This window comes from Oncorhynchus gorbuscha, linkage group LG22, assembly GCF_021184085.1.
Source record: "Oncorhynchus gorbuscha isolate QuinsamMale2020 ecotype Even-year linkage group LG22, OgorEven_v1.0, whole genome shotgun sequence".
NCBI lineage: Eukaryota > Metazoa > Chordata > Actinopteri > Salmoniformes > Salmonidae > Oncorhynchus > Oncorhynchus gorbuscha.
This window is the reverse complement of record NC_060194.1, coordinates 2,141,230-2,167,781: the sequence shown is the minus strand read 5'-3', so window position 1 is coordinate 2,167,781 and position 26,552 is coordinate 2,141,230. Positions and strand designations below refer to the sequence as shown.

Sequence of the window (26,552 nt, the reverse complement as noted above, 5' to 3'; positions counted from 1 at the left end):
TGGCTAGTATGTCATAATCCTTCTATTAATTGGTCTAGTAATTCTATCCTATCCTGGAACGTTTCTTGTCATGTGAAGTGTTTAATGTCTGCCATCCCTCCCGTTTCTTCTGTCCCTACTTCTCAGGAGGAACCTGGCGATTTGACAGGAGTGCCGGAGGAATATCATGATCTGCGCACGGTCTTCAGTCGGTCCCGAGCCAACTCCCTTCCTCCTCACCGGTCGTATGATTGTAGTATTGATCTCCTTCCGGGGACCACTCCTCCTCGAGGTAGACTATACTCTCTGTCGGCTCCCGAACGTAAGGCTCTCGAGGATTATTTGTCTGTGTCTCTTGCCGCCGGTACCATAGTGCCTTCTTCCTCTCCGGCCGGGGCGGGGTTCTTTTTGTTAAGAAGAAGGACGGTACTCTGCGCCCCTGCGTGGATTATCGAGGGCTGAATGACATAACGGTTAAGAATCGTTATCCGCTTCCCCTTATGTCATCAGCCTTCGAGATTCTGCAGGGAGCCAGGTGCTTTACTAAGTTGGACCTTCGTAACGCTTACCATCTCGTGCGCATCAGAGAGGGGGACGAGTGGAAAACGGCGTTTAACACTCCGTTAGGGCATTTTGAGTACCGGGTTCTGCCGTTCGGTCTCGCCAATGCGCCAGCTGTTTTTCAGGCATTAGTTAATGATGTTCTGAGAGACATGCTGAACATCTTTGTTTTTGTCTATCTTGACGATATCCTGATTTTTTTCTCCGTCACTCGAGATTCATGTTCAGCACGTTCGACGTGTTCTACAGCGCCTTTTAGAGAATTGTCTCTACGTAAAGGCTGAGAAGTGCTCTTTTCATGTCTCCTCCGTTACTTTTCTCGGTTCCGTTATTTCCGCTGAAGGCATTCAGATGGATTCCGCTAAGGTCCAAGCTGTCAGTGATTGGCCCGTTCCAAGGTCACGTGTCGAGTTGCAGCGCTTTTTAGGTTTCGCTAATTTCTATCGGCGTTTCATTCGTAATTTCGGTCAAGTTGCTGCTCCTCTCACAGCTCTTACTTCTGTCAAGACGTGTTTTAAGTGGTCCGGTTCCGCCCAGGGAGCTTTTGATCTTCTAAAAGAACGTTTACGTCCGCTCCTATCCTCGTTACTCCTGACGTCACTAGACAATTCATTGTCGAGGTTGGCCTTCAGAGGTAGGCGTGGGAGCCATTCTATCCCAGCGCTTCCAGTCTGACGATAAGGTTCATCCTTGCGCTTATTTTTCTCATCGCCTGTCGCCATCTGAGCGCAACTATGATGTGGGTAACCGTGAACTGCTCGCCATCCGCTTAGCCCTAGGCGAATGGCGACAGTGGTTGGAGGGCGACCGTTCCTTTTGTCGTTTGGACAGACCATAAGAACCTTGAGTACATCCGTTCTGCCAAACGACTTAATGCCCGTCAAGCTCGTTGGGCGTTGTTTTTCGCTCGTTTCGAGTTTGTGATTTCTTACCGTCCGGGTAGCAAGAACACCAAGCCTGATGCCTTATCCCGTCTGTTTAGTTCTTCTGTGGCTTCTACTGATCCCGAGGGGATTCTTCCTTATGGGCGTGTTGTCGGGTTAACAGTCTGGGGAATTGAAAGACAGGTTAAGCAAGCACTCACGCACACTGCGTCGCCGCGCGCTTGTCCTAGTAACCTCCTTTTCGTTCCTGTTTCCACTCGTCTGGCTGTTCTTCAGTGGGCTCACTCTGCCAAGTTAGCTGGTCATCCCGGTGTTCGAGGCACTCTTGCGTCTATTCGCCAGCGCTTTTGGTGGCCGACTCAGGAGCGTGACACGCGCCGTTTCGTGGCTGCTTGTTCGGACTGCGCGCAGACTAAGTCGGGTAACTCTCCTCCTGCCGGTCGTCTCAGACCGCTCCCCATTCCTTCTCGACCATGGTCTCACATCGCCTTAGACTTCATTACCGGTCTGCCTTTGTCTACGGGGAAGACTGTGATTCTTACGGTTGTCGATAGGTTCTCTAAGGCGGCACATTTCATTCCCCTCGCTAAACTTCCTTCCGCTAAGGAGACGGCACAAATCATTATTGAGAATGTATTCAGAATTCATGGCCTCCCGTTAGACGCCGTTTCAGACAGAGGCCCGCAATTCACGTCACAGTTTTGGAGGGAGTTCTGTCGTTTGATTGGTGCGTCCGTCAGTCTCTCTTCCGGGTTTCATCCCCAGTCTAACGGTCAAGCAGAGAGGGCCAATCAGACGATTGGTCGCATACTACGCAGCCTTTCTTTCAGAAACCCTGCGTCTTGGGCAGAACAGCTCCCTGGGCAGAATACGCTCACAATTCGCTTCCTTCGTCTGCTACCGGGTTATCTCCGTTTCAGAGTAGTCTGGGTTACCAGCCTCCTCTGTTCTCATCCCAGCTTGCCGAGTCCAGCGTTCCCTCCGCTCAAGCGTTTGTCCAACGTTGTGAGCGCACCTGGAGGAGGGTGAGGTCTGCACTTTGCCGTTACAGGGCACAGACGGTGAGAGCCGCCAATAAACGCAGGATTAAGAGTCCAAGGTATTGTTGCGGCCAGAGAGTGTGGCTTTCCACTCGCAACCTTCCTCTTACGACAGCTTCTCGTAAGTTGACTCCGCGGTTCATTGGTCCGTTCCGTGTCTCCCAGGTCGTCAATCCTGTCGCTGTGCGACTGCTTCTTCCGCGACATCTTCGTCGCGTCCATCCTGTCTTCCATGTCTCCTGTGTTAAGCCCTTTCTTCGCACCCCCGTTCGTCTTCCCTCCCCCCCCGTCCTTGTCGAGCGCACCTATTTACAAGGTACATAAGATCATGGACATGCGTTCTCGGGGACGGGGTCACCAATACTTAGTGGATTGGGAGGGTTACGGTCCTGAGGAGAGGAGTTGGGTTCCGTCTCGGGACGTGCTGGACCGTTCACTCATCGATGATTTCCTCCGTTGCCGCCAGGATTCCTCCTCGAGTGCGCCAGGAGGCGCTCGGTGAGTGGGGGGGTACTGTCATGTTTGTCATTTATTATCATGTCTTGTCCCTGTGCTCCCCATTCTATTCGTTTCCCTCTGCTGGTCTTATTAGGTTCTATCCCTCTCTCTCCCCCTCCCTCTCTCACTCTCTCGCTCTCTCTTCTCTCTATCGTTCCGTTCCTGCTCCCAGCTGTTCCTATTCCCTAATCATCATTTAGTCTTCCCACACCTGTTCCCGATCCTTTCCCTGATTAGAGTCCCTATTTCTTCCTTTGTGTTCCGTTCCTGTCCTGTCGGTTCCTTGTTTAGAATTCACCGTGCTGTGATTGTGTATCGCCCTGTCCTGTCGTGTTTTTGCCTTCATCAGATGCTGCGTGTGAGCAGGTGTCTCTGTCAGCTACGGCCTGCGCCTACCCGAAGCGACCTGCAGTCTGTGGCCGCTTCTCCTGTTATTCCCCTCTACAGACTAGAGGATTTCTGTTATTCTCTGTTTGGACATTTCCTGTTAAGGATTCAGGATTTGTCGTTTTCTGTTTGGACTTGAATAAACTCTGTTTCTGTTAAGTCGCTTTTGGGTCCTCTTTCACCTGCATGACAATAACTGCCTTAATTGTGAAGTATGCCTCCTTCAAATTAATTTGGGAAGGGTACATAAGTGTGTTGAGGTGGAGGACAGATAGGTGGTTGGCCGAAGCCTGAAGGGAGGAACAGATTTTTTTTGTACATGACAGTAAAACATTCTTGTGACACAAATTTGTTGGCCCCTTCAATTCTTACACATTTTCTCCTAAAACATATATTCCAACACTCAGCCGCTAATATTTTTTTTTTGCTTAACTACTAAACTTAAAACCAAGCAGAACTCCCGTACATACACCTCGTGATGAAGGCTATCTTTCTATCGAAGATGTAAACACAGCTTCTTGTGAAAACGTGAGCTGCTGTCTGATGAAGAGGAACATATACATAAGCTAGCTAGCTCCCAGACTGAAAAAATTGAAATATCTGTTTGTTTTTTTAAATATGTTGCATACAATATGAATTGTCTTGACAATATGAAGAGGTAAATCTGTTTACCATTTAGCCAATGTATTGAAAGCTAGCCAATGTTACAGACAAGCCTACTGTAAATGTCGACTTGTGTTTCATTAGCCATCTCTCTGTCAGTTAATTAAATTGTTGAATCATGTTTTGGCATGATACATACAGTATGTCTCATTTCAAATAACTAGCTGCAGGCTTAAAGAAACATATACTTTGCATAGAAACCCAAATAAAAGCATGTAGATAGAAAGATGTGTGTGTGTGTGTCATGTATGCTAGAATGAGGGTTTAAAAGCGACAGCTGCATATTAGCCAATACATATGGCATAGCCTACACATAAAGCATACCTTGTAATACAATATAATATTTTCTAAAAAAAACAGTTGTACAATGTGCTCTGCAATAACTAGAGTTTGATTTGTAAACCATCTCAGCCTTGTGCAGGTCTACAATTTTATCCCTGATGTCCTTACACAGCCCCCTGGTCTTGGCCATTGTGGAGAGGTTGGAGTCTGTTTGATTGAGTGTGTGGACAGCTGTCTTTTATACAGGTTACGAGTTCAAACAGGTGCAGTTAATACAGGTAATGAGTGGAGAACAGGAGGGCTTCTTGAAGAAAAACTAACAGGTCTGTGAGAGACGAAATTCTTACTGGTTGATAGGTGATCAAATACTTATGTCATGCAATAAAATACAAATTATTTACTTAAAAATAATACAATGTGATTTTCTGGATTTTTGTTTTAGATTCAGTCTCTCACAGTTGAGGCGTACCTATGATAAAATTTACAGACCTCTACATGCTTTGTAAGTAGGAAAACCTGCAAAATCTGCAGTGTATCAAATACTTGTTCTCCCCACTGTTGCTGAGAGATATTTAAATAATTTAGCAGCTGCTTTTTTCCCAGAGCATCTTACAGGAGGAACTAGGGTTAAGTGCCTTGTTCAAGCACATAGACAGATTTATCACCTCGTCAGCTCAGGGATCCAAACCAGCAACCTTTTGGTTACTGGCCCAAGGCTCTTAACCGCTAGGCTACTCTGCCCCGGACTTGGATCTGCTACACTCATCCTCTCACCGGACATCAAGGGTGTCTGACGCACCGGCTCCTTCGTCAGACACAATGGGTTTTTCCTTCCAGCAAGAGGCACAAAAACTGCCGGACCTCCTCTGCCATCTCACCAACCGTTACCATTGGCAAGTCTATGGTGACAAACATCTCAGTTTTCAGGCAAAAACCTTGTGCTCTCCTGGGGCTCGGGTACAGGACATTACTGGGCTCCTTCCTACTGTTTCTTGCCAGAACACGGGGGATGTCGCTGTCGTAGTCCATGTGGCATCTAATGACATTAGGGTGGCTAGCTCAGAATGGCTGAAACAGGATTTTATAGAACTGATTGGAACTCTGAAAGACTCCAAAATGCGTCCAATTATTTCAGTGCCATCGCTGAGTCGTGGCAGCGAAAGATTCAGTAGGTTGCTGGCATTACATGAAATGTGAGGACAGGGTCCAGTACAGTAGACTCACTGAGACATTGACCTTTCCACAACCCAAGTTCCAGGCAGGTAATCCCAACCATAAAGGATCAGCATTATCATCATACTGCAGGCCCACAACAGGTAACCCTCATTGACTCTTGTTTTAATCCACATCCTCATTCAAAGCAAAGTCCCAATTGTACAATTCTAGACAATCTTGTTTGTATCTATACCAATTCAAGCTAGCCCTATGGTATTTTCAAATAAGGGGTTACCTACCGATTATGGTATGCTTGTATTAGACTCTGTCCGATCTGAAATCCCATGGCATTGGACTAATTCATGTAAATGCCAGAAGTTTGATATCGAAAATGGATGTTATTATAATTCTGGCCTCTTAAACCAACATGGACATTATTGTAATATCTGGCTAAATAAGACTGTACTGAAAACTGATGTATCTGACTGGTTATAATGTTTATAGATCTGACAGAGTTAGCGGAGGTGGAGGTGGAGGTGTCGCCATATTTACAAACAACAATTTAAATGTTTCTGTAGCAATTTGAATGTCTAGTCCTAAATCTGGGCCTTGGTAATAATGTCCAATTTACTCTAGTGAGAATTTATCGCCCTCCCTCTGCCTCAATATGTGCACTTGCTATCTAACTATGCTAAATCGGAATTATTAATTTTGGGTGATCTTAATCCTGATTGGTTGATGGCAGCTTCTGATATTCTGAAAAATATCTACATAGAGCTAAATCTAACTCAGATGATAACTGAACCAACTCATGAAGTATCAGAGAACGTTAAGGACAGAAATGTAGCTTGGGCTAAGGCTGACTGATTTTAAGTCAGACTGACAGTCCTTTAGAAATAGATGTCGATCCCTGGTTAGAAAATCAAAATAGACATACTTCTTGAACTGTGCATCTGAGAATGGTGGGAATCCAGCTGCCTTCTGGAAGGTAGTGCAGTCTCAAGCAAAACTCCATCCCCTCATTACCCCAACAGGTTATGACAGTCTGGTCCCATAACAGAGAAGATAGACATTTGTGGTGCCTTTAATAACCACTGCCTCAGCGTACCTACTAAACTCAGCAAAAAAAGAAAGTCCCTTTTTCAGGAACCTGTCTTTCAAAGATAATTCATAAAAATACAAATAACTTCACAGATCTTCGTTGTAAAGGGTTTAAACACCGTTTCCAATGCTTGTTCAATAAACCATAAACAATTAATGAACATGCACCTGTGGATCGGTCGTTAAGACACTAACAGCTTACAGATGGTAGGCAATTAAGGTCAAAGATATGAAAACTTAGGACACCAAAGAGGCATTTCTACTGACTCTGGAAAAACAGCAAAATAAAGATGCCAATAGTCCCTGCTCATCTGCGTGAACGTGCCTTAGACATGCTGCAAGGAGGCATGAGGACTGCAGATGTGGCCAGGGCAATAAATTGCAAAGACTGTCCGCAATAGGCTGAGAGAGGCTGGACTGAGGGCTTGTAGGTCTGTTGTAAGGCAGGTCCTCACCAGACATCACCGGCAACAACATCGCCTATGGGCACAATCCCACCGTCGCTGGACCAGACAGGACTGGTAAAAAGTGCTCTTCACTGACAAGTCGCGGTTTTGTCTCACCAGAGGTGATGGTCGGGTTCGCGTTTATCGCCGAAGGAATGAGCGTGACACCGAGGCCTGTACTCTGGAGCAGGATCGATTTGGAGGTGGAGGATCCGTCATTGTCTGGGGCGGTGTGTCACAGCATCATTGGACTGAGCTTGTTGTCATTGCAGGCAGTCTCAACACTGTGCATTACAGGGAGAGGTTGCATCCTCCTCCTTCATATGGTACCCTTCCTGCAGGCTCATCCTGACATGACCCTCCAGCATGACAATTCCACCAGCCATACTGCTCGTTCTGTGCATGATTTCCTGCAAGACAGTAATGTCAGTGTTCTGCCATGGCCAGAGAAGAGCCCAGATCTCAATCCCATTGAGCACGTCTGGGACCTTTTGGATCTGAAGTTGAGGTCTAGGGCCATTCCCCCTAGAAATGTCCGGGAAATTGCAGGTGCCTTGGTGGAAGAGTGGGGTAACATCTCACAGCAAGAACTGGCAAACCTGGTGCAGTCCATGAGGAGGAGATGCACTGCAGTACTTAATGCAGCTGGTGGCCACACTAGATACTGAATGTTACTTTTGATTTTAACCCCCCCCCCCTTTGTTCAAGGACACATTATTCAATTTCTGTTAGTCACATTTCTGTGGAACTCTTTTTAGTTTATGTCTCAGTTGTTGAATCTTGTTATGTTCATACAAATATTTACACGTTTAAGTTTGCTGAAAATAAATGCAGTTGACAGTGAGAGGACGTTTATTTTTATTATTTTTTATTATATAAAACTTTAATTCCAGCAGAGGGAGTTCTTTATTCACCTCAAGCCAGGTTGCAGAGAACAATACCAACCTCTGCATTAAAACCTTTTGAATCAGTCTAAATGTTCTGATTACCAGAATGGTACCAGGTTGCAGAGAACAATACATTCCCAGATACACATCCTGATTTTCATTTCAACCATTTGATTAACCTATATTTTTAACTTGAGGTTATTTCTGGGGTTATCCCTAAGATCTTGAAAACTGCTCATGTCCTCCCCCTACACAGAGGTGGAGATCCTTCTGACTTGGATAACTACAGATCTTGCCTTGCTAAAGTTTTAGAGTCCCTAGCTAACTCGGCTTAGAACTTTTAAACTTTTCATTCTATTCTTAATGAGCACCAATCTGCTTTAAGATCTCCACATGACACTTAGATTATGTGCTATGTTGTTTAGTTTAGACCATACAAATCATTGTGCTGCCTTATTTAGTGACCTGTCGAAGGCATTTGATACGGTTGACCATTTCTTACTTGTTCAAAGGTTGTCTGAAATACGCCTAGATCAGGCATCTTGCAATTGGTTCAAGAACTATCGAACGGAAAGGAAACAGAGTGTTTGCTTACTGATGGTATCAAATCTAGTTTCCTTAATGTTTTGAAAGGTGTGCCGCAGGCCTCGATTTTGGGCCCTGTTCTCTTCACTATTTATATAAATAATATCAGTGTATCTGTTCAAATCTGTAACATTCATCTCCATGCGGATAATACAGTCATTTAGTCCTGTGCCTCCTCAGTACAGCAGGCCATTCATGACCTTCAGCATGGGTTTGACGTAATTCAAAAATCTCATATTGATCGAAAACTACTGCTAAATGCTAATTAACCAAGTTTGTTGTTCTCTTTGTCTCATAATATTGACCCTGAGGACCTGCATATTTCCTCATTGAAGGGATCCCAAATGGTGCAAGTTCCCCATTATAAGTACTTGGGTATTTAGACTGATGATACGCTCTCTTTTTAAAACACACATTAAGATCGTTCTTTTTTTATATATTAAAAAAATGGTCTCGCTTTGGAAAGTAGAAGGAATATTTTTCAAGCAAAGCTTCACTCAGTACTTGATTACGGTGATATTATCTAAATGCCCGCAGCAACCTCTGCTTTAAAATGTTCTGATTACCAGAATGGTAGACAGCACTGGGGGTTTTTATCACTGGGGCAGTCTAAATGTTCTAAACCTCTGCTTTAAAACCTTTTGAATCAGTCTAAATGTTCTGATTACCAGAATGGTAGACAGCACTGGGGTTTTATCACTGGGGCAGTCTAAATGTTCTGATTACCAGAATGGTAGACAGCACTGGGGGTTTTATCACTGGGGCAGTCTAAATGTTCTGATTACCAGAATGGTAGACAGCACTGGGGTTTTATCACTGGGGCAGTCTAAATGTTCTGATTACCAGAATGGTAGACAGCACTGGGGGTTTTATCACTGGGGCAGTCTAAATGTTCTGATTACCAGAATGGTAGACAGCACTGGGGTTTTATCACTGGGGCAGTCTAAATGTTCTGATTATGTTCCAGAATGGTAGACAGCACTGGGGTTTTATCACTGGGGCAGTCTAAATGTTCTGATTACCAGAATGGTAGACAGCACTGGGGTTTTATCACTGGGGCAGTCTAAATGTTCTGATTACCAGAATGGTAGACAGCACTGGGGTTTTATCACTGGGGCAGTCTAAATGTTCTGATTCAGAATGGTAGAAATGTTTTATTCTAAATGTTCTGATTACCAGAATGGTAGACAGCACTGGGGTTTTATCACTGGGGCAGTCTAAATGTTCTGATTACCAGAATGGTAGACAGCACTGGGGTTTTATCACTGGGGCAGTCTAAATGTTCTGATTACCAGAATGGTAGACAGCACTGGGGGTTTTATCACTGGGGCAGTCTAAATGTTCTGATTACCAGAATGGTAGACAGCACTGGGGTTTTATCACTGGGGCAGTCTAAATGTTCTGATTACCAGAATGGTAGACAGCACTGGGGTTTTTATCACTAAATGGGCAGTCTAAATGTTCTGATTACCAGAATGGTAGACAGCACTGGGGTTTTATCACTGGGGCAGTCTAAATGTTCTGATTACCAGAATTACAGCAGTTTTAATGGCAGTCTAAAGACAGCACTGGGGTTTTATCACTGGGGCAGTCTAAATGTTCTGATTACCAGAATGGTAGACAGCACTGGGGTTTTATCACTGGGGCAGTCTAAATGTTCTGATTACCAGAATGGTAGACAGCACTGGGGTTTTATCACTGGGGCAGTCTAAATGTTCTGATTACCAGAATGGTAGACAGCACTGGGGTTTTATCACTGGGGCAGTCTAAATGTTCTGATTACCAGAATGGTAGACAGCACTAGACAGGGGTTTTATCACTGGGGCAGTCTAAATGTTCTGATTACCAGAATGGTAGACAGCACTGGGGTTTTATCACTGGGGCAGTCTAAATGTTCTGATTACCAGAATGGTAGACAGCACTGGGGGTTTTATCACTGGGGCAGTCTAAATGTTCTGATTACCAGAATGGTAGACAGCACTGGGGTTTTATCACTGGGGCAGTCTAAATGTTCTGATTACCAGAATGGTAGACAGCACTGGGGGTTTTATCACTGGGGCAGTCTAAATGTTCTGATTACCAGAATGGTAGACAGCACTGGGGTTTTATCACTGGGGAACATTTTTGTTACATCACTGCATTTTGTATACAATAGTTCTGTTGGAGTCTCTGACTACCAGAAGGGCCCAGCATTGTCAACTTTTTGTATATAAAGCGGTTCTTCGGAGACGACTTCAGGTCACTTATTAACTGGAGGTCCAGCCATTTTTAGACCTACTCTCTGGTCTGGCTGGTTCTTGAGGTCCAGCCATTTTTAGACCTACTCTCTGGTCTGGCTGGTTCTGGAGGTCCAGCCATTTTTAGACCTACTCTCTGGTCTGGCTGGTTCTGGAGGTCCAGCCATTTTTAGACCCACTCTCTGGTCTGGCTGGTTCTGGAGGTCCAGCCATTTTTAGACCTACTCTCTGGTCTGGCTGGTTCTGGAGGTCCAGCCATTTTTAGACCTACTCTCTGGTCTGGCTGGTTCTGGAGATCCAGCCATTTTTAGACCCAGTCTCTGGTCTGGCTGGTTCTGGAGGTCCAGCCATTTTTAGACCCAGTCTCTGGTCTGGCTGGTTCTGGAGATCCAGCCATTTTTAGACCCAGTCTCTGGTCTGGCTGGTTCTGGAGATCCAGCCATTTTTAGACCCACTCTCTGGTCTGGCTGGTTCTGGAGGTCCCGCGGGTCTCCACTGACCTGGGGGAAAAGGCTTTTAGTTTGTATGCCCACAGCTCATGGAATAGCCTTTAGGCCATCTTGAAATTAGACTTTCTTGTCTCCATTGGACAGTTCAGATCGAGTTTAACCTGTAGTGACACCCCATCCCGTGAACGGGACCATTGTCATCATCTGACACTAATTAGCATAATGCAACGGACATAAATCTTCCTAGAAAATCTTCCTATTCATGAAAATCACAAGTGAAAAAAATTGGAACACAGCTTAGCCTTTTGTTAATCACCCTGTCATCTCAGATTTTCAAAATATGCTTTACAGCCAACACTAGATAAGCATTTGTGTAAGTTTATCGATAGCCTAGCATAGCATTTCAAAACCTTGGGCACTTCCGGATTGGATTTTTCTCAGGCTTTCGCCTGCAACATCAGTTCTGTTATACTCACAGACAATATCTTTACAGTTTTGGAAACGTTAGAGTGTTTTCTATCCAAAGCTGTCAATTATATGCATATTCTAGCATCTTCTCCTGACAAAATATCCTGTTTAAAACAGGAACGTTTTTTTTCCAAAAATGAAAATACTGCCCCTAACACCAAGGGTGTGAGAGTTGTGTTTGTTTTATTACCTGTGGTCTAATCAGATGGGACATTTACCTAAATCTATTATTAGTTTACCGGTTATGAATATGGGTTAGTGCCGAGGTATCTTAAAGGGACACACACATGGATTTTTTTATCTTTTAATTGAACACACGTAAATTCTTTGGATAGGAAATGTACTGGAAACTTACTGTACACCTGGGATACGATATGTATTAAATATTTGACTGTTTTTCATTAATTTGTCTAATTTAGTAAGAAACACTTCTTTGAAGGGTTTGTATGACCTCTGACCTCTGCCCTGACTTTCCAGTGTGGTTTGATCGCCCTGAAGGGAATGCCATTCAGATGATGAATTTAAGGTAATTTGTAATTATACTGATTTGAATATGATTTATAATACTGATAATTCTGATGAAGTTTAGAGTTCATAGCCATGTTTGTGAGTTGGACCAACAGGAAGAAGGAGAGGGCGTTTGAATAAGAGTAGGCTGTCTTGTCCATTTTCCTATGACCGTATGGGTGTAATATATATTTTTTTAACCTTTTGACCCATTCCATACATTTGTCAGGAGGATGTACTTTACTATAAAATGCTGTGGTTCAAATCCCTCGTTGGGCCCACAACGAACCATCTAAGGGTGGTTCGTCGACCAGCTTCATTATTGCAATAATTAATCTGTTTTATTAATACATTTTATTAATATTTTTTTTTGAATAAAGCTATATCCTGATTGGTGATGTCTCTCCTCATTATTATTTTTTTTTTTTAGCTTTATTTAACCAGGCAAGTCAGTTAAGAACATATTCTTATTTTCAATGACAGTGGGTTAACTGCCTGTTCAGGGGCAGAACGACAGATTTGTACCTTGTCAGCTCGGGGGTTTGAACTCACAACCTTCCGGTTACTAGTCCAACGCTCTAACCACTAGGCTACGCTGCCGCCCCATCATTATTGATGATTATTTCCACGACAAAAGTGAGAGACAAGAATTAATAAAATAATTAATCACAGGAAAGTAGTTTGTGAGCTAGAAAATGAACATCCTGACAGTCTGAGGCAGGGTGCTCTGCAATCATCCTACTCCAACTATTGACAGGGATAATGTGGCATTTCTTATTTGTCAGTATGAATTAAATGAGTGTGTCCTGCCTTATTAGATTTACACCACTTGTCCTTTAGATTTTTGTAGTCCTGAATTATTAGTGAAAGCTAAAACGCTCCTTGTCCCAGAATGGCATGCTAGCTATAAAGTTATCTGCTCCTGCTAGCTAGTAACAGATCAACTCATTGTAACTAGCTAGCTAACTAGCAAGCTAGCTACATTACTAAGGTTGCTGTGTTTACATCTTGCATTAATGGCATCACGTTTCTATAACAAAATAAATTGATTACAAATTAATAAAAAATACTTTACATGATAGCAGTTTATCGGACAGCAATCTCTCTCTTGAGATGTCACCTGCTGTCTACTACCTTAGATACGGATAACGGGATTAGCAGATGTGATCAGCAGAGATAGTAACATGGATAGTACAGTGTAGTACTGAGGCATTTGCTTGTCCATAAAACATAAAAGTAAGTATTGACATTGTTTTTGCAAGATTTGACATTGCCAACAAACTCAAATGTGTTCAGAAGAAATAAATATACACAATACGTAAAAAACAGCTTCTCCCTCGACAAAGATGGATCATCTTGAAAACTAAATTAGATACAGTAGCTTGCTAAGGCCCACCACCTAAGGAGTTTACAGAGCTTGTCTCAACCTGCCCTTCTTTTTAGGGAGCGTGCAATTGGCATGCAGGAATGTCCCCCAGAGCTGTTGCCAGAGAATTTAATATGAATTTCTCTACCATAAGCCGCCTCCGTCGTTTTTAGAGATTTTGGCAGTACGTCGACCAGCCTCACAACCACAGACTACGTGTATGGCGTTGTGTGGGCGAGCGGTTTTCCAATGTCAACATTTTCAACAGAGTGCCCCACGGTGGCGGTGGGGTTATAATATAAGGTATAAGGCATAAGCTATGGACAACGAACACAATTGCATTTTATCGTTGGCAATTTGAATGCACAGAGATACCGTGATGAGCTCCTGAGGCCCTATTGTTGTGCCATTCATGCGCCACCATCACCTCGTGTTTCACTATGATGTATTCCCAGTCACATGAAATCCATAGATTGGGATCGAATGAATTTATTTGAATTGACTGATTTCCTTATATATAAACTGTAACTCAGTAAAATCTTTGAAATTGTTGCATGTTGCATTTATACTTTTGTTCAGCATTTGAATGTCTCCTTGCTCTTCTCCTCCATCATCACTCTCTCTCCACCTCCTTTTTGTTCCTTTTTGATAAAGATATGGATAAAGAAAAACCTACTTGGCCAAAAAATATACATTTACTATTAGACTACATGTCCCATAAGCCCACACAAGGTCGAAATATTGGGCTCGTTTGAGTAATAAGGTGAACACAACAGACTGTAGACGAAAGTCCAGGAGTGAAGTCGGGGGAGGTGCATCTGCGACAGCTGAAAGTCGGACACGTAGTTTTCCAACAGGAAGGCTCAGTGCAACATGGAGGTGTTGCAGTTGTTTACAAAAATGTTTCTTTGTAATGTCGAAATAACAAGTGTCCAACTTCCATATCACACACGCACAACTGTAAATATATATGTGTACATTGTAGGGTACTAGGGGGTAACTAGCCCCCTGGGGTAACTGCCCCGCCTCCCCCGTAATTCACATAAAGACCACAAGGTGTCATCAAATTATTTCCCCAAAACTTTCTGTGGCTGCCACTGGTCTTGCTCAACAAAAAATGTACTCTGTGTCATCACAACTTTTGGAGATGTTTCAACAAAACACATTTTTGGTAAGTATATCAAATTTTTTTGTCATTGAAAAAGTTGAAGACATATTCCAATGAAGTTAGATCTATAATTGTTTTTTAAATATACAAGTAGGAAAGCATTAAGATAAATAATCCACTTGTTTAGAGAGAAAAATTTAGATTTTTGTTGTTGTAAACTAGTAATATTTTGCATGAGTGTGTTGGGGGCAACTCCCCCCCCCCATGGGGTAACTGGCCCCTGGGGGCTGGTTACCCCTTCATGGTTATGAATGTGTTTCTACCTGTCATTAGACAATGACTAACCAAGTTAGGGCTAGTTTATGCTAACTTGGTAGTTAGCAACTTCACTGCTAGCCAGCTAGCTAGTTAGCATAAGCTGCTAGGAGCGCTAGCTAGCAACCTCACTACCAGATTGTCTGAGATAGAATACAGTGGCGATCCGCAGAAACAGCTGTGTGTTATGAGTTATGCTGTTCGTTTGTTGTGTTGGTGGAGTGGCGGGGGGTGGAGAACCGCAAGTTTAAGACCATGCTTGGCCATTGTTCTCTCTCTTACTTTTTTTTCATAACAAGAGATGGTGACGGTTGTTTTATACTGTTATCCTTGGTTTACTTCGCGTGGGCTACACCCAAACAGTAGCCTGTGTTGAGTTGGGTTAATAAAACAGGAATTCGTAAACTCAATCCCTCGGTCTGGACATTTGTTAATATATGATCTAGCCATGTCATTACAATACATTAAACAGGTAATGTAACTTAATTGCAGTTGTGAATGTTTCCACTAGTGACTGATAGATTAAAGTTAATGTTACTTTATAGCCTTTTAGGAATTTTACACAGCATTTCATGTCATATTCCTGGATAGCTAGCTAAATATTTTTAATGAGAGCTTTTCAATTGCATCTCCCCCTGTTTTCAGTCACAGGTGGGGACTGGATTAGGTGTGAGCAGTGCTGGAGGTGGGCTCATGAGTTGTGCTCCAATTTGAGTGGGGATAGCTTTATTTGTGACCCATGCTCCCGAATTTAATTTTAGTCTTGCATTATTCAAACAATATCTAGTGCAATTATACATAATGGATTGTATAGAAAAGGAACTACTAAGAAAGAACAAAGAAAATGTAATTGCAGGTGAGTTAAAAAGACTACATCAAATAGCGCCATAGTGTGGCTACTAATGGTTTACCACCCCACCCCCCATATTTGATTAAAATAATTAAAATAAGACAACTAGACTTAGATTTTATGCATTACTTACTAAATAATTTCCAAGTAAAACGGATTCAATGGATTTTACACACCACTTTTTTGTTTTTGTCCTGGCACTACATAGCTAATTCAAACAACCAACTCATCAAGTTTTGATTATTTGAATCAGCTGGGGAGTGTTAGGGTAAAAGCCAAAACGTGCACCCAGGTGGGGCCCCAGGACCGAGTTTGGGAAACCCTGCGCTAATGCGACACACTTTGGAAGGAGACTTGACAAAAGTGATCCGCTCGAACGCGCCCATTATCACCCCATTTCCTGTCCGACGGAATCAAGTATTTCCGCTGTATTCGGTTGACAGTTTAGTCTTCCGCATAATATGCCAAAGACAGCAGGGTGTAAGAAGAAAACGACAGGTAGCTAGCTATACAATTAAAGGTAAGATAACACTTTCACTGCAACACAGCCTATTGTCATTTGCATACGTTCATTAATTGTTATTTGAATATTCCCAGTTTTGAAAACATTTGCTCCTATGAAGAATAATTTTCACGAGCAGATATCGGTGGACTGTCTTGTTTTTTTCCTCCATCGTCAGTCGGGTCTGTATATGTTGTTGTTGTGCTGAACTCGATTCCATATATGGACATCTATTTAACCAGTTTAAGGGATCATAATGATTTAATATCACTAACCCCAATTTGCATTAGGTAAAGTAACTGCACATTTGTGATTGGTTGATATATTTGGAACAGAACTTGCAACAATGTAGCCAAATGCCCAATGACAAGGAACCCACATAGCAACATTAAGCACAACAGTGAGTGGTTAGTTCCGGTAGTCTCGCGTTGCGATAACTCAAATCACGTCGTTGCCTCGTTTTATAGACGTTGTCTATTCTCAATATGCCCCAAACCTAACGCCAGCGTTGCATGTTTTCACGTAAAAATGTGGCATTTATAAAAACTGAACTAGACGTGAGAATTTGCTTGTCCTCCAGCAAACTTAGACCATGCTTAGGACAGTTTCTAGTGGTTGAAGTATTACATTGCAAGGAGGCTAAAGTAGCCTAGTTCATGAATATGACACTTATTCATAACAAAAACGGGTAGATAAATTGTAAGATGCAAACATTTGCCGTTAGAGAGAACGAAAATCGATGCATTCTAAAATAAAGGCATTAACGTTACATGTTATATTTCAGTAATTTGGCCTTATCCAGAGCAACTTAGTGCATTCGTCTTAAGATGCATAGGTGGAACAACGCACAGTCAACTCATAGTATGCACATCTTTTCCTCAATCAAGGAGACATCTAGTTCCAACTATTTATTTCATTTCCATGATCATTGCAGAATAAATGACTCGCCTTTTCTGACTGATGGTTTCATACTGACGAAATAGCCTTGAGTGGTGGGCGTTGCCAAAGCTCCTCGGCCTTTACTGTCATTGGCTGTGACTGGAGGAGCAACCAAGTAGCTGACTGACGCTTCATTAGTGGGTGGACCCAGTCCAGAGTGAAAGGCGTGGCCAGTTATGGAGAGCATAAGTGGTAGCAGCATGGACTCGAGAAACACCCTTCGAGGCATAAACACCACACCTGTCTTGGCCCGCATAGAGTCTTTACAGGCTACGTCTGAATACTGTAATGTCATATTTCGACTAGACTATCATTTCTAAACATAATACACGCACTGAGTGTACAAAACATTAGGAACATCCCCTTTTGGCGTCAGAACAGCATCAATTCGTTGGTCACGGGCTACAAGCTGTCGAAAGCGTTGACGCTTCACACTGTTGTCAGGATGTCCTTTGGGTGGTGGATCATTCATGATACACACAGGAAACTTGAGTGTGAAATACCCAGCAGCATTGTAGTTCTTTGACACACTTAAACCGGTGCACCTGGCATCTACTACCATACCAGGCACTTTCATTTTTTTGTCTTACCCATTCACCCACTGTGTTGACCACACACAATCCATGTCTCAAGGCTTAAAAATATTTAATTGACCTGTCTCCTCCCCTTCATCTACACTGATTGAAGTGGATTTAACAGATGACAGCAATAGTGGATCCTAGCTTTCACTTGGGTTCACCTGGTCAGTCTGTATTTGTATTTAATATGAATCCCCATTACCTGCTGCCAAGACAGCAGCTACTCCTCTTGGGGTCCAGCAAAATTAAGGCAGTTGTACAATTTAAAGTGTATTTGTAACATTTTTAAAAATCAAATTTTACTGCTTGCATGAGTTACTTGATGTGGAATAGAGTTCCATGTAGTCATGGCTCTATGTAGTACTGTGGAATAGAGTTCCATGTAGTCATGGCTCTATGTAGTACTGTGGAATAGAGTTCCATGTAGTCATGGCTCTATGTAGTACTGTGGAATAGAGTTCCATGTAGTCATGGCTCTATGTAGTACTGTGGAATAGAGTTCCATGTAGTCATGGCTCTATGTAGTACTGTGGAATAGAGTTCCATGTAGTCATGGCTCTATGTAGTACTGTGGAATAGAGTTCCATGTAGTCATGGCTCTATGTAGTACTGTGGAATAGAGTTACATGTAGTCATAGCTCTATGTAGTACTATGCACCTCCCATAGTCAGTTTGGGATTTGGGGACTGTGAAGAGACCTCTGGCTTGTCTTGTGGGCTGTGCATGGGTGTCCGAGCTGTGCATTCAACATGTCAATACCTCTCACAAATGCAAGTAGTGATGAAGTCCATCTCTCCTCCACTTTCAGCCAGGAGAGATTGACATACATATTATTCATTATAGATCTCTGTGCTGCTGCTCTGTTCTATTTTGTGGCACGTGACCAATTGACTAAACAGTAGTCCAGGTGTAACAAAACTAGGACCTGCAGGACCTGCCTTGTTGATAGTGCTGTTACGAAGGTAGAAACTGGGGCCTGTAGGACCTGCCTTGTTGATAGTGCTGTTACGAAGGTAGAAACTAGGGCCTGTAGGACCTGCCTTGTTGATAGTGCTGTTACGAAGATAGAAACTAGGGCCTGCAGGACCTGCCTTGTTGATAGTGCTGTTACGAAGGTAGAAACTAGGGCCTGCAGGACCTGCCTTGTTGATAGTGCTGTTACGAAGGTAGAAACTAGGGCCTGTAGGACCTGCCTTGTTGATAGTGCTGTTACGAAGGTAGAAACTAGGGCCTGCAGGACCTGCCTTGTTGATAGTGCTGTTAAGAAGGTAGAAACTAGGGCCTGTAGGACCTGCCTTGTTGATAGTGCTGTTACGAAGGTAGAAACTAGGGCCTGCAGGACCTGCCTTCTTGATAGTGCTGTTAAGAAGGTAGAAACTAGGGCCTGTAGGACCTACCTTGTGCTGTTAAGAAGGTAGAGTAGCGCTTTATTACGGACATACATCTCACCATCTTAGCTACAGTTATATCAACATGTTTTGACCATGACAGTTTACAATCCAGAGTTACTCCAGCAGTTTAGTATTGCTCAATTTCCACATTATTTATTACAAGATTTAGTTGAGGTTCAGGGTTTAGTGGCACTTTAGTATTGTCAGTGTAACAGTATAGCTTCCGTCCCTCTCCTCGCCCCTACCTGGGCTCAAACCAGGAACACATCGACAACAGCCACACTCGAAGCATCGTTACCCATCGCTCCACAAAAGCCGTGGCCCTTGCAGAGCAAGGGTGGAACAACTACTCCAAGTCTCAGAGTGAGTGACGTTTGAAACGCTATTAGCGCACACCCAGCTAACTAGCTAGACATTTCACATCGACTACACCAGCCTAATCTCGGGAGCTGATAGGCTTGAAGTCATAAACAGCTCAATGCTTGAAGCATTGCGAAGAGCTGCTGGCAAAACGCACGAAAGTGCTTTTTGAATGATTGCTTACGAGCCTGCTGCTGCCTACCATCGCTCAGTCAGACTGCTCTATCAAATCATAGACTTAATTATAACATAACACACAGAAATACGAGCCTTTGGTCATTAATATGGTCCACTCCGGAAACTATCATTTCGAAAACAAAACTTTTATTTAAGTGAAATACAGAACCGTTCCGTATTTTATCTAACGGGTGGCATCCTAAGTCTAAATATTGCTGTTATATTGTAAAACCTTAAATGCTATGTAATAATTACGTAAAATTCTGGCAAATTAGTTCGTAACATGCCAGGCCGCCCAAACTGTTGCATATACCCCGACTCTGCGTGAAATGAACGCAAGAGAAGTGACACAATTTCACCTGGATAATATTGCTTGCTAACCTGGATTTCTTTTAGCTAAATATGCAGGTTTAAAAATATATACTTCTGTGTATTGATTTTAAGAAAGGCATTGGTGTTTATGGTTAGGTACAGTCGTGCAACGATTGAGCTTTTTCCGCAAATGCGCTTTTGTTAAATCATCCCCCGTTTGGTGAAGTTGGCTGTCTTTGTTAGGAAGAAATAATCTTCACACTGTTCGCAACGAGCCAGGCGGCCCGAACTGCTGCATATACCCTGAGTCTGTTGCAATTTACCTAGTTGAAAGAAATTCATGTTAGCAGGCAATATGAACTAAATATGCAGGTTTAAAAATATATACTTGTTGATTTTAAGAAAGGCATTGATGTTTATGGTTAGGTACCCGTTGGTGCAACGTAGGACAGATGGATAAACTAGTAATATCATTAACCATGTGTAGTTAACTAGTGATTATGATTGATTGTTTTTTATAAGATAAGGCCCAGGCTAGGGTTTGAGAAGTGAAAAATCCTTCCTTGTTAATTTTCTCTGAACCCAAACACAAAGATTCAAGCTAATGTGTTAAGTAGTTGAACATGTTATTACTCCAACCTCTTGAAAGTGAAACACGTTTTCATTTTTGTTAAAAACAACTTTATATGGAAGGAGTGCCTGTTGCACATGTTTCTGTGCATGAGCTTAGCGAGCTAACATCAAAGACATCGCCAAACAGGGAAGCAGGTTATGCCTATGTTTTGGGGGGCTGTATCAGCTTTAATATGGCATATAGATTGTAGCTTTCATCAATGTAATTGTCTGCATCATGATGGGGTTAGGGGAACATAAAGGAAAATATTTGATTGGAGTAAACTAATGGAAAACAACACTTAGGCTTCTCCTTCCAGCTTATACACACAATATACATTTTACGGACACATATTTTACAATAGTTATTTTTAATCCCTTCCTTCAGCTGCTCTATTTCCCCTCCCATCTACAGTGCATTCAGAAAGTATTCAGACCCCTTGACTTTTTCCACATAATGACGGAACGAACAGGTTTTTTGGAAATATCACATTTACATAATTCAGACCCTTTGCTAAGTACTTTGTTGAATCACCTTTGGCAGCGATTACAGCCTAGAGTCTTCTTGGGTATGACGCTACAACCTTGGCACCCCTGTATTTGGGGAGTTTCTCCCAATTCTTCTCTGCAGATCCTCTCAAGCTCTGTCAGGTTGGATAGGGAGCGTTGCTGGTTTAAGTCCGGGCTCTGGCTGGGCCACTCAAGGACATTCAGAGACATCCCGAAGCCACTCCTGCTTTGTCTTGATTGTTTGCTTAGGGTCCTCATCCTGTTGGAAGGTGAACCTCCGCCCCAGTCTGAGGTCCAGAGCGCTCTGGAGTAGGTTTTCATCAAGGATCCCTGTACTTTCTCCGTTCACCTTTCCCTCAAACCTGACTAGTCGATGCTGCCACCACCTTAGGGATGGTGCTAGGTTTCCTCTAGACGTGACGCTTGGTATTCAGGACAAAGAGTTCAATGTTTGTTTCATCAGACCAGAGAATCCAAGCAGGCTGTCATGTGCCTTTAACTGAGGAGTGGCTTCCATCTGGCCACTCTACCATAAAGGCCTGATTAGTGGAATGCTGCAGAGATGGTTGTCTTTCTGGAAGGTTCTCCCATCCCCAGTCCCCAGCTCTGTCAGAGTGACCATCGGGTTCTTGACCACCTCCTTTACCAAGGCCCTACTACCCAGATTGCTCAGTTTGCCCGGGAAGCCAGCTCTAGGAAGAGTCTTGGTGGTTCCAAAATTCTTCAATTTAAGACTGATTGAGGCCACTATGTTCTTGGTAACCTTCTATGCTGCAGACATTTTTTGGTACCCTTCCCCAGATCTGTGCCTCGACACAATCCTGCCTCGGAGCTCTACGGACGATTCCATCAACCTCGTGGCTTCGTTTTTGTTCTGACATGCACTGTCAACTGTGGGACCTTATATAGACAGGTATGTGCCTTTCCAAATCATGTCCAATCAATTGAATTTACAACCGGTGGATCAAGTTGTAGAAACATCTCAAGGATGATCAATGGAAACAGGATGCATCTGGGCTCAATTTCAAGTCTCATAGCAAAGGGTCTGAATACTTATTTAATAAGGTATATTTGAAATTATTTTATACATTTGCGAACATATCTAAAAACAAGTTTATGCTTTGTCATTACAGGGTATTGTGTATAAATTGAGGGAAAAATGCACTTAATCAATTTTAGAATAAGGCTGTAATGTAACAAAATGTGGATAAAGTCAAGGGGTCTGAATACTTTCCGAATGCAGTGCATGTACAGTATGTGTGCTGGGATGTATGGATAGAATCTGTAGTATATCTGAAGAATAGTATATGTACAGCAATGGTTAAATATGTTATGTACAATATACATTCAGTCACACTTGAGGGAGGCTTTTAATGCAAGTAATAAGGATGAAAGGTTTTAAGCAGAGCCATAGATGTAAATAGATGGCTCTGGTTTCAAGTGTTATTTTACATGGGGTAATATACTAAAGTAAATGGCAGTGCTGCAAATAGGTCTACGGCCTGCATTTGAAGTAAACGCAGGCAAGCAAATCGAATTGACACTTTCCTTGATGTGAAATGTAAACTTTATTTACTGAAGGCCTGGCTTTTCTCTTTTTCAGCTGAGGCAGGGATGCATCTGACATCCATCCGCAGTGATCGTCACTGGATGTGATAAGTAGGCGGGCCTTCTTCTGACCAGTCAACGGGGCCAATACCTGCAAGCAGCAGGTGTGGGCACACCTCTTGAGTGGTGGGCGTTGCCAAAGCTCCTCGGCCTTTACTGTCATTGGCTGTGACTGGAGGAGCAACCAAGTACCTGACTGACGCTTCATTAGTGGGTGGACCCAGTCCAGAGTGAAAGGCGTGGCCAGTTATGGAGAGCATAAGTGGTAGCAGCATGGACTCGAGAAACACCCTTCGAGGCATAAACACCACACCTGTCTTGGCCCGCATAGAGTCTTATGAGGCAAGCGAGAAGAAGTGCATCTCCGATGTCAGGAGGACATTCTGCCTCTTTGTCACCTTCGACCTCCTCTTCATCACCTTGCTCTGGATCATTGAGCTCAATGTAAGTTTTTTTTTTTTTAATGCTTCATGAAAGTGAATACAAACTCCTGTTAAGTGCAGTCTGGACATGTGCGAACTCTTGCAGTGAGGGTTTTCAGTCCATTATGCATTGCTTGCTGTTTGGGGTTTTAGGCTGGGTTTCTGTACAGCACTTTGAGATATCAGCTGATGTACGAAGGGCTATATAAATAAAATTTGATTTGATTATAATGAATCGCTCCTGTTAACTTCATGCTCCGGTTTAGTGCACACTGTCACTACACGACAGTTGTACCAAGCTGTTGTATTTACTAGGCCCTTTCATAGCTTATTCACGTATTGATAGAGCTCAATATTGACTACTGTAGTTTAAGATAAATGTATCGATGTATGAATCATTTTGAAACGCTACTTTTTGTTACTGGGAAAAGTTTTCCGTTACTGGTAACGTGTATCCGAAGTGCACTTCATTTACTCTAACAGGATTTTAAAAGCTATATTGCTTTTTCTGAACTTCTACTTAAAATAGCAAAAGCATATTTTATTGTAGTCCTGCATATGGAGTTTACATAACACGCCCTTTTACAAAACCGGCCGTATTCATTATGGTGATTCGGTTGCAAAACGTTTTGCAACCGTTTACTCCAAATGGAAACCGTTTTGCAAAGAAATTTCAATTGGACAACTTCAATTAGGTCCCTTTTCATTCTGTTTGGTTCTTAAACAGTTTCCTTTGAAAGAGAACACTTCTCATTGTTAAACATAGTAGGCCAGTTGTAACCAGCATTGGCCACTAGACTATGGCCAGCTGATCTCTCCTTAAACCATCAAAACACACTAAAATCACCTGCACAGCTGATCTCAATTGCAACCATCATCCTCCACCGTTTCACCGCTCCATAACGCAAATGGTACATTTACCATGTTTACAATGGCAACTACTTGTAAGGCGTCTTTCTCAAACTCAACTCTCTAATGTATTTGTCCTCTTGTTCAGTTGTGCACCGGGGCCTCCCACTCTTTCTATTCTGGTTAGGGCCAGTTTGCGCTTTTCTGTGAAGGGATTAGTACACAGCATTGTACGAGATCTTCAGTTTATTGGTAATTTCTCGCATGGAATAGCCTTCATTTCTCAGAACAAGAATAGACCGATGAGTTTCAGATTTTTTTTTTTGGAGCAGGCCATTTTGAGCCTGTAATCAAACCGACAAATGCTGATGCTCCAGATACTCAACTAGTCTAAAGAAGGCCAGTTTTATTGCTTCTTTAATCAGAACAACAGTTTTCAGCTGTGCTAACATAATTGCTAAAGGGTTTTCTAATGATCAATTACCCTTTTAAAATGATACACCTGGATTAGCTAACACAACATGCCATTGGAACACAGGAGTGATGGTTGCTGATAATGGGCCTCTGTACTTGGATTAGCTAACACAACACACCATTGGAACACAGGAGTGATGGTTGCTGATAATGGGCCTCTGTACACCTATGTAGATATTCCATTATAAATCAGCTGTTTCCAGTTACAGTAGTCATTTAAAACATTAACAATGTCTACACTGTATTTCTGATAAATGTTATGTTATTTTAATGGACAAAAAAATGTGCTTTTCTTTCTAAGTGAGAAACTTTGGAACGGTAGTGTACATATAGATGGGGGTAAAAGGAACTAGGCAATCGGGATAGCTAATAAACTGCAGGTGTGTGTGTGAGCGCCTGTGTGTGTGAGCGCCTGTGTGTGTGTGAGCGCCTGTGTGTGTGTGAGCGCCTGTGTGTGTGTGTGGGTATAGTTTAGTGAGCGTGCATAGAGTCTGTCCAAGAGAGTCAGTGCAAATAGGCCGGGTGGCCATTTGATTAACTGTTCAGCAGTCTTATGGCATTGGGGTTAACACTCTTCAGGAGCCTTTGGGTCCCAGACTTAGTGCTCCTTGTGGTGCGGTAGCAGAGCGGACAGTCAATGGCTTGGGTGGCTGGAGTCTTTGAAAATGTTTAGGGCCTTCCTGTCTCATAGAGGCAGGGAGCTCGGCTCCAGTGATGTACTGGGCCATATGCACTAGCCTCTGTAGTAGCGCCTTTTCTGTAGTCCACAACACTGCCAGGTCACTGACCTCCTCCTTATAGGATGTCATGTCATCAGGCTAATGTATTCAACTTTTTCTGGCCCATGGTGTTGCGTGTGAATGTTTATCCTTTTAAGCTTGGAAAAGAGACATTTTCAGTCTGAACATAAGACTTTGACCACACAAAGTGATTGCTTTGTGTCACACACCCTCTCCACCAAATAGCAGACGGGAAGCAAAATAGTGATTGCTTTGTGTCACAGTTAGCCATTGATTCCTTCCTAACCTGGTGGAAGGGACTTTGTGGATCTGAGGCTCTTTCCCCTGTTGCCTCCATCCTCCAAATCCCACCAACATCTCCCGCCTCAGAGCGCAACTGTTCCTTGTTTAGGAACACACACCAAAGCACGCAACAGGCTGGCCAATACAAGGGTTGAAAACTTGGTGGCCATCCTCAACATGGTTGGACAGTGAAGATGAGTCCTTGGAGTCTGATGTTCAAGAGGTGGACATTGAGGAGGTCCAGGGAAAAGTCTTTTAGGACCCACTTTCTTGTTGCTAGTCAACTTTCAGTGGACACCTAATGGAACACTCCACCTGCTTCCTTTTGGTTGTTAGTGACTGTTAGTTCCCACTTCTGTTTGAGCGGCTACATTTTTGGATTCTTTTTGGGGAACGTAACATGTCACGAGACTTTCATGAATACAACCAACTTATTGGTTCAGGGACCTCAACCCTCGAATCAATGGCTTTTTAAATGAGATTTTTTACTTTGGTACTCTGGACTCTGTCCTGGCCTTTCAAGGCCGCATTGAGACAATGACTTATCAGTGACTCAAGACCTGCTCAGATAATCACTACTATTGTGTCACCGAGCTGTCGTAGTACTGCTGCAAATGTAGATTTTCCCAGGAGTGTTGGCAGTCATAATGTAAGTAACCTAATTTATGTTCTTCTAAATGCCTGTCAATCCGACGGCTATTATCCTCAGTAACCATCTGCCTATGATCCTGAGTTGTACTGTTTAGCACGGAGATGTTTTTCCCTAGTAAGGACGCCCACTGTGAGCAGTTCACCCTGCACTATCAGCTCATATATAAATATCGCTGTCATGTCACCTCTAAGCCTCCCAGTAAAGCAATAAAAAACCAAGAATCCCAGAAAAGCGCCAAAAAACAACTATGTAGCCTAAAAAATAAGGTGCATTAAAGCGATCTTGCTAGCAACAGAAAACCTGCATATATTGGCTCTGAAACTCACTTGGATAATTCCTTTTGATACAGTGGTAGCAATATATGGTTATAACCGCT

The 26,552-nt window shown here is 42.9% G+C and overlaps 1 protein-coding gene across 3 annotated transcripts in view; it reads left to right on the top strand.

Annotated features, from left to right (window-relative positions):
- Positions 1 to 16,140: 16,140 nt before the first annotated feature.
- The window catches only part of stard3nl (STARD3 N-terminal like), a 31,854-nt gene continuing 21,442 nt past the window's right edge, over positions 16,141 to 26,552 (top strand). For 2 of the 3 annotated variants that reach the window (XM_046321855.1, XM_046321857.1), the window contains exons 1-2: positions 16,141 to 16,288; positions 22,753 to 23,201. In XM_046321855.1, coding sequence (XP_046177811.1) covers positions 23,007 to 23,201 — 195 coding nt within the window. In that variant the 5' untranslated portion in view covers positions 16,141 to 16,288; positions 22,753 to 23,006. Of the gene's footprint in view, positions 16,289 to 21,950; positions 22,063 to 22,752; positions 23,202 to 26,552 lie in introns of all 3 variants that reach the window. The other variant, XM_046321856.1, reaches the window with a different exon arrangement.